This window comes from Dermacentor albipictus, chromosome 6 (genome assembly GCF_038994185.2).
Source record: "Dermacentor albipictus isolate Rhodes 1998 colony chromosome 6, USDA_Dalb.pri_finalv2, whole genome shotgun sequence".
Classification (NCBI taxonomy): Eukaryota; Metazoa; Arthropoda; class Arachnida; order Ixodida; family Ixodidae; genus Dermacentor; species Dermacentor albipictus.
The window spans coordinates 34,294,594-34,303,416 of NC_091826.1; the positions used below are offsets into that span (position 1 = coordinate 34,294,594).

The 8,823-nt window shown below is 43.4% G+C and overlaps 1 protein-coding gene across 1 annotated transcript; it reads left to right on the forward strand.

Annotated features, from left to right (window-relative positions):
- Positions 1 to 907: 907 nt before the first annotated feature.
- Positions 908 to 8,339, forward strand: LOC139060968 (transcription factor MafK-like). The gene is made up of 3 exons (XM_070540325.1): positions 908 to 1,092; positions 1,736 to 2,060; positions 7,670 to 8,339. Exons 1-3 carry the CDS (start codon positions 1,077 to 1,079, stop codon positions 7,884 to 7,886), a joined length of 558 nt encoding a protein of 185 aa, XP_070396426.1. The 5' UTR covers positions 908 to 1,076; the 3' UTR covers positions 7,887 to 8,339.
- Positions 8,340 to 8,823: the final 484 nt, after the last annotated feature.

Here is an 8,823-nt window from a genome sequence, read left to right on the forward strand (position 1 = left end):
ACTACATATTGTACGAATGACTTCCTACACTCTAAGAACAGTTTACACCCTTTCGCTTGCCCCTTCTGCCACACAAAAATAATCGTCATCTGCCTTGATGCGTTTCCTTTCTTTATCGCTGCGAGCCCGGAACTTTCCAGTAACGAACGGCACCCGCGTTATCAGCATAGAACAGTTTACACCCTTTGGAGTGCCTCTTCTGATAACGCCCGTGCCGTTCGTCACTGGAAAGTTTCGGGCTTGCAGCGATAAAGAAAGGAAACGCATCAAGGCAGATGACGATTATCTTTGTGTGGCAGAACACTCTTAAAAAGGTTGCACCCTTTGGGGTGTATATTTGTCCCACAACAATAATCGTCATCTGCCTAGCTTGCGTTTCCTTTCTTGAAAACTCGGCGCTCGCTACTTTCCTGTCGAGAATGCTGCGTCACACTGATAACGCGCGTGCCGTTCGTGACTGGGAAGTACCGGGCTCGCAGCGTTAAAGAAAGGAAACGCGGGCAAGACGGATGACGATTATCGTTGTGGGACAAGATAAGCCCCAAAGGGTGTAAATTTTTCTAAGAGTGAAGAAGCAAGCCAAAGGGTGTAAACTGTTCTTAGAGTGTAGCACTGTTCCAGTCTTTTCGCATTCAGTTGAAGAGATTCCCGGTAAATTTTAGTCCACACTTCTATTCTTTTCAGGAATTTCAGTGTCACAGCGAGCGGACGAATGAAAAAATGAAAAGGTAAATGAGACAAAGAACAAAATCAAAACTGTCCGCGTATAACTTGCAGCAAATAAGATTTTATGGTTGTCACTTTATCGGAAGCGTAAGGAAGCTTCAAAAGTTGCTGTAAGCGAATGATTAATTTTTTTACCTGAACAGGGGCTGCGAAAGTGGCGCACCGTGCGGCTGGTGCGACTGTAACTGCACGTCTTCGTGGTGGCATGTGCTGGTCAGCAGCAGCAGCAGCAGCTGGTCGCGCCGGTGGACACCGGTTTTACAGAAGTTAAAGGTCGAGTAACGGTACACGGCAATCTTTAGCAAGACTGCAAAGCGCCATTCGCTTATTCTGACCGTACAACGAGTGTCATGAACCCTATAACTAGTGAGTAGTTTAGGTTTCGGAATGTCGCCTTCGGTGTCTGTTGTCTACCGCTGCAGTGAAAGTTTTGACAAGGCGTTAGTATAAGAGAGTTAAAAGTGGTGTATAATCGGAGAAGCGTTAGCAATAGCTACCGTGCGGTTCTTGAAGCGCTTGACAACTAGGAGTTCCGGTGATATTCGTTTTGTCCGTTGCTGCAGACAGCTTCCACCCTCATTTTACACTCCCGCTTCTGTCGACCAGACGGTCACCACCGCTCTTTTTACCACATGCTTTAATCAGATTTTTTCTTTCTTTTCAGTTCACCCTAAATGACCACCTGCTGGTACGCAGAGTAGGTCGTTCCGAAAGCAATTTGAAACTAGTACGCAACACTTTTTTGAAGGGTGGTGAACAGATCTGTAACTGAGAACGATGCGCGCAAGTTCTGAGCTGGACTAGTTGCGCGTTTGTTCAGAGCATGGCGGCCAGTGCAGACGGCGGGACAAGAGAACAGCAGACGACGGGAGGAAATGACCGAGCACGTCTGTCTGTCCCGTGTCCGCACTGTTTTCGGCGCAGTTAAACGACAAAAGATTCGTCGGCTTGGCGATCGCACGTAGACGGTACGAGCCACCTTTTGAGTTCCATTGACGCTGTCACGCAGATCCCGACGTGGAGAAGTTCGGTTCGAGCGACGCCGCATCAGTCGCCGAGGCCCCCGACGGTCGCAGAGAGCCGGAGCAGCCCGCCGGAGTGGGTCTGCGTTCGCAGAATGGTTCGCAGGCTCAGACGGGCGGAAGTGGCGCACTTGTGGGCGACGCGTTCGCCATTTGCCAAGCCCTGGGCCTCTCCAGAAGCGAGCTCGTCAGCATGTCGGTGCGGCAGCTCAACGTCCGGGTGCGCACGGCCAATCTCGGCGTCCATCAGACCCGAGCCGTCAAGCACCTACGGCGCATGCTCAAGAACCGGGGCTACGCGGCGATCTGCAGGTATGCTAAATTAAAAAAATATATATATACTTTTTATATTATGGGGTTTTACGTGTCACAACCACGATCTGATTATGAGGCACGCCGTAGTGAGGGACTCCGGAAATTGTGGACCACCTGGGGGTTCTTTAACGTGCATCAAAATATAAGTACACGGGTGTTTTCGCATTTTGACTTTGTGCTTGGCAACCCCAACACTATAGCCTCTAAGCAACCGCAGCGATCTGCAGGTATACGCTGAATGCCTGTTTAGTCGACTCTGTATACAGCATGAAGAACATATAGATTTCAATTCTCTTTTCCTCCTTTTTATATATATATATATATATATATATTTGCAGCTCAAAAGACAAAGATGTAGGTTAAGACGAACACGTACAGAGGAATGCCGTAAGACAGTTTAAATGTACAGACTAACTTCGGGGTGCATGCCACAGTTACCACGAACCAACTAGCCCAGACAATAATGTTGTTGACATATAGACATACAATCAATTGGGCTACCCAGGTTGTATGTTACATTTTGAAAATATACTCTTGAAGGTGCAACACAAATTGACAGACCGATGCACAAGTATATAGGACAAAGTGCAGCTGAGTTGCTAGTCACACTTTGTCTTACTTGCCGTGGTGGCTATGGCTAAGCAGGAGGTCGCGGGATCAAATCCCGGCCAAGGTGGCCGCGTTTTAATTGGGGCAAAATGCAAAAACAGCCGTGGACCCATACATTGAGGGCACATTAAAGATCCCCTGCTAGTAAAAAATTAATCTGGATTCCCCCACTGCGGCATGCCTAATAATCAAATTGTTGTTGTGGCACATAAAACCCCACAATTCATTCATGCTTTGTCCTGCATACCTGCTCGTGCGTCTCTTTTATTTGTGTTGTGCTTTTTTTGAGTGAATGCGCTATCAAAAATTGTACAGACGTTGTGTGTCTAGCTGTACCCCGTTTCATACATCAGGTGCAATGCTGTGGCAGCTACGCAAGAAGCCTGGTCACCAAAATTGATCACTCCGCGCGTTCCCGTCTATGCTTCGCTGCGTGCCAGGAAGCGTTTTTTTGTGCGAGGATGCACGTGAGGCTGTCGCTATGGCTAACGAAAAGAAACTATGAAACGCAAATTGATTTAAAATGTGTTATCAGCCATATGAGTACATGCTGTGTTTGTTTCTAAGAATAAATTCTTTCTTTTCTTCATTCAAAACAGCTTATATAAAGAAAATTTTCACGAAAATCGGGTCAAGAAACACTGAGCTATTTCTAAGTGCGAACTTAGCCACTGCAAAAAGTATCTCTAGCTTCCACAGTGTTGCACCTGATGTATGAAACGGAGTATAATTTGTCTGAATCCTTGTCCTCTCTGTTGCAAGTAATTTCTGCTATGAAGAACAAACTTGGATTATAGAGTCAAGAATAGTCCTCGCCTCCGGCTAGCTTATTATTCATTGTGCATGAAGCACTCATATCATAATTCGAAAAGAAATTAATCAGTTGGAAGTTGGCACTGTCCTCCTCTCCTTCGCTCTCCAGGTGTGATTCTTCGCACTTTTAATAGTAATCATTATGGCTGACCGATGGATCACTTAACCTTCCAATTAATTTACTCAAATTTTAATTGCAACAAATAGTTTATTGCAGTTAGTTGGTTAAGCTCAAATGACTAAAATCTGCCTGGGAATGTCGACAAGCTGCTGCTAAAGATTGACAGGAACTGCCAAAAAACTTCCAGATAACATTAACAAGCTTCTTTGCCTCCGCAGATGGATCTGCAGTTGTATTTCACCAAGTTTGACATGCTTGAATGTACATTTGTGCAGAGTTTCGTTCAAGTAATATTAAAGGCACCTCTCGATTCATACAGCATATACATTCTTTTTCTTTCCTCAAAAAGTATGTATTGTGCAAAATCAATGGCATCGACTTTTTCCAGCTATGTAAATCTACAAATCCAATTAATTGATTAGTTAACCATTTAAAATGTACTGATTAATCATGCAAGAGTGCTCTTATTACATTGCGTACACTCCATATATGTTGGGCTTATTGGGAAGCTTTCTCTTTAAAAAAAATAAGAACTTTGTTTCTTTTCTCTTGCAAGCTTTGAAGGTGTGTTATGGCTACTAGCAAGCTCTCAGGGTTGTAAAAAAAAAAAAAAATCAACGCTTGTAAAGGTAAACATGTTCGAGCTAATTGAAGCTGCTTAATGCTAATGCTTAATGCTTATAATATTCTAAACTGGAGAAAGAAATGTGCAGCCTCTGCACAGTGTCACAAAGTCATGTTGCAAAATGTGAATACTTTCACTTGGGACGGATTTGGAGTTTTAGGGAAACGAAACATAGGTCTCCATATTTTGTGGGACCTCCTTTTATCAGCAGTGTCAATGGTGCTGTGCTGTTTTATGAAGAAGTATAGCAGAATCTTAATTGAAAACAGGAGTGCAGGCCAATGATCTCTCATGGGTGTTTTTATATGCAAAACAAGGCTTTATATCCCTAGTCACACAGGCACTCTCGAGCACACTCGAATCTGTGCCGGAATACAGGCTAAGCATTGCTGCATTTCACTTTCAACACACTTTCCAAGTGCATTGGACTTCAATCCTGTTATATTTGTGTCGTGCATTGACTGCACTAGAAAACGTCAATGCTTGCGCCTGTCACAGCAGCATCTCCTTTAAAATGATGCTGGTTGGGGAAAATTTTACATGCTAATATATTTTGTGTAGAACTTTCTGTTAGCACAGCATGCACATTCCATTCTGCACCATCAGCCATTGTTAGCAAATGCAAGTTGCATCACCATGCGTAGACAGTGTTGCTGCAGAAAAGGAGTTAAATGTTCGAAACTGTACTCCAATTCATACACAGCAGGCAGTGCTGCAAAGACTAGGCAGACTTCTCTTAGTGTTCGCATTTGCAACCTAAAAGTAGGACACTAAAGTGAAAAGTGATTTCTTCTGCATCAGTAAATCACCGTTCTACAACACCAAAAACACCACCCTTACAACGATAGGACGTTTGGTAAGCGAGAAAAAGCGCAAGAACGAAATACGGGTGGCGACGCCTACTTAAGTTCCCGAACCTGGGGGCTGTGACGTCATGGATTTTGATAGCATCTTCGAGGGCCTACTAATTATATATAGCGGTACAGATTGACTACATTGTGTTCTAAAGGAACCAAATATTAAACATGCCAAGTTTCGGGAACCTTTATTCAGCCAACGCGGCCCAAATGCGAAAACAAACTTTGGAATCCCTGACGTCACGCTGACGTACCGGCACTGGCGTTTCGGCGCGAAATTCAAATACTGATACTTGGACCTTCATTTTCTCATCTAATATTCAAACTATTTTCTTGAAATGACTGCCTGCAGGGTTCTCAAACAATGCTTTATTAGTCTACACTGATTTATTGTTTCCCTTTAGTGTCCCTTTAAAGAAAGATATAGGTATGTGTCACTTAATTCAACGTAACATTCAGTTATATGTCACAAAATACGATTTAATTATTACATGGAAGGTATCACAGATTTAACCTGTTTGCTATTGAATGAACAGAGCGGCATGTTTCTGCGACCAGTGCTCACATTATTTTGCCTCCGCATGCAACCAGAAAGAGGCCCTGCACAGTGTCGCAAGGTTATGTTACTTTAAAATGTGAATGCTCTTACTTGGGACAGATTTGGAGTTTTAGCATTCAGGGAAATGAAACATAGGTCTCCATATTTTATGGGACCTCTTTTCATCAGCAGTGTCAATGGTGTCATTGCATACTAGAATCGCAAAAATACACCAATATGCAAGTTGACCTAATATAAAATATAATGTAATAAAAGTATGTATTCCGTAAAGGTTTCTGCAAATATAAAATTGCGCAGATCCAACCCAACACACATTTTAAAACCTGTGTGAAGAAAAGCTTTCGTGAAGCGGTTACTTGAATGCTATAAAACTAAATGCAATGCATACAATGCTTTCTCTCGCACTGGAGCCGAGCGACTGCATCACGTGATGAGCCCCGTCTCCTTTTTCCTTCTGTTATTTTATTTTCTGACTGGAGCACTTTAAGTGATGGCTTGCACATTCCGCAATGGATGATTTTCCAAAGTCACTTGTCATGGTGCTAACATTGCTAGCAGTGCATTTTTACATAGAGCCATTTGTGCATGTTACTGTGACTCTCTGGCCGGGAGCGCAGCTTCTTCGAGAGCTAGGGCACACGGCATTTGGTTTGATAATTTCATCTGTTTCCGCAAAGTGCAGCGCTGTAATACTTTTCAGGCATGGTAGCCAGTACATTACGCACACGCTGCACTTCCATCTGTTTAAAATGAGCGAACCTAGTGAGGGGCCCTTTAAAAAAAACTGCATCGCAAAACACGGGGACTGAGACTTGTAAGACTGCACTACTCGTTTAGCTTTCACATCATTATGTAAGCAGTGGAGTGTAACATGCAGTAATGATAATAGACAATTTTAGCATAGTAGAGAGATGTACACAAGGACTTGGTGGCTGGCTGTGGTGTCCCGTTGGTGAGCATGAGAGGACTTGGGTTCAGGGGCTGTATTCTGGCAAGGGTGCAATGCGAAAGCACAAATTCACCAAGTTTCCGGAGCACATTGAAAGAACTTGGGTGATATAAATAAATCCAGGCTACTCCACTACAGTGTCACTCACTCACTACTACTGTGCTGTGCTTTGGGATGGGCCAATTGCAATGAAATTTCACTTTGTATCAATTGGTTATAAATTAGGGGTAAATACTACATTTAAGCAATCTTGGCAAAGCTCCAGACATGTACTCTGGTTGACCTACTTGCCCTTCATCTCTATTGTATTGTGTATATTTCGTCTCTATTGATGCATGCACCTGGTTTTTAGCGGATAGAATGCAAATCCCAGCATTTGACGCTTTGAGATTTCCAGTGCACCACGGCGCTGCATACTTTCGGAAATCATGCAGAAAAGTTGCGTTGGTTCTCTATGTTGTAGGCTGTGCATCGTTTCTGGCTAGCAGTAATCAGTGTGTCTAGTTTCGGTATCAGATACGTCTATTATTGCAAGCTTTCGGTGATGCAGCCGCTCATAATTTCAAACGTAAAATGTTGCGCAGAGACCATTCTGTGTCTATACTATCTGAAACTTTTACCTGTTCCAAAACTTTTTTGCAGTTGGTTGTTAAACCCTCATCAGTTTATAAATACTAGAATATCAAAGAACGTATTAGAGAAAAGCTGCTTCGTTGGCGACACCTTGTGATAATGTGACTAACCAAGGCATGCCAGGGAAGCTTTTGTGCTCTGCCACTTGATTTCAAGTTAACAAATAACCAATACTTTCGCGATTACCATGATTGTATGCAGTCATTACGTTATACATCCAGCCTGTAGTCCTTACATGCTCACACATTGTAATAATGTTCACTCATTCCAGTAGCAGTTTCGTGCTCTTTGGCTGAACACATTACTGCATGGCTTTGGCGCCAGCACAAACACTTTCTGTTTAACGTCTGTGGCAGTAGCTCTTCGCTGTACCTAAGCTTCCGTACTCCAGCGTCTACATTTCAATTCGCTTAATTTGTTGGGATTTCTCTGCAACATAGGACACGCAGAGTCGAGCAGCGCAGCTACTTGGAAGAACAGAAGGAAATCATCCGTGCACACATTGAGGCTCTGGAGGCCGACAACAGCGAACTGGCTGCGGAGGTTGCGCGCATCCAACGGGACTTTACTGGGCTTCTCACTTGGTGCGCTGAACACCATGTGCTAACTGCCGAAGAGGTCCAGTCGTTCGAGAGCCCTCGGCAAGAATCAAAGTAGACTGCTCTTGTGGACAGCGACTGCCCTTGATCTCAGTGGCTTTCTTTTTTTTTTGCCGTTTTTGTTTGTTTGTTTTGAGCGAACAACACATCAGAGCAGAGCACAGCTTTAAGATTGTCAATGTTCAGATGGTGTGGTTTGAGTTGTGGCCAGAATACAGCCAAGTTTTACTGGTTCTGTATATTGCACTTATCCGAGTTCTTTGGCAACATCCTTATATAGTATATTTTGTGCCTTTGCTGTTCTATGGTGGCTTGGTAGTTGCACGAGTCGCATAAAACATTTTAGCCCGATGACTGCCGTGTTGTATGGCAGCATTAACTTGAAAAGGGCACCTTGAAGGCAGTAGTAAGACAATAGGAGATTGTGAATACTCATAATCCTGCCCCTGTTAACTTTGTGAAGTTATGGGTTTTCAGTGGTCAGAATAATAAATTATACTCTGCAATATGTTTTCTTAGTGCTATTACATATTAGTTCTCTAGCGCATCCATATGCTGCGCTTTCTTCAAAATAACTTCCCTCTCTCACTCTGTGAAGTCAGTCTAACTTGCACAACTTTGGAGTGTTTACTTCATGAAAATGACAGTTGAACTGATTCTATGCTAGATTGACACTAAAATGATAACTGTATGTTGTATACAAATGTAAAAGACAGTGTATATATTGGTGAATTGTAGCACTTTTTATAGAGAAGGACTCACTGATGCTATCGCCTCTCCATTGCACTACATGCGGGAATGTGTCTTCCTCTGTGTGGAGTGTCCTGACTCATAAGAGGCAGTAGTGCACAACAGAGCATGGCATTGGAAATTGCTAGCACAGCAATCTTGTGCTGTGCCTATGTTTGGATGACTTGTATCCAGCCCATCTTCCCATGCAATCTGCTGTCCTCAAAAGACGTGCAGCCTTCAGTTGCACTTTTCTCGGCGATTTT

What these genes read in the sequence shown, in the direction of transcription:
- LOC139060968 (XM_070540325.1), top strand. An exon ending in GGCTACGCGGCGATCTGCAG is followed by an intron (nt 2,061 to 7,669) that starts GTATGCTAAATT and finishes TCTGCAACATAG; the next exon opens with GACACGCAGAGTCGAGCAGC.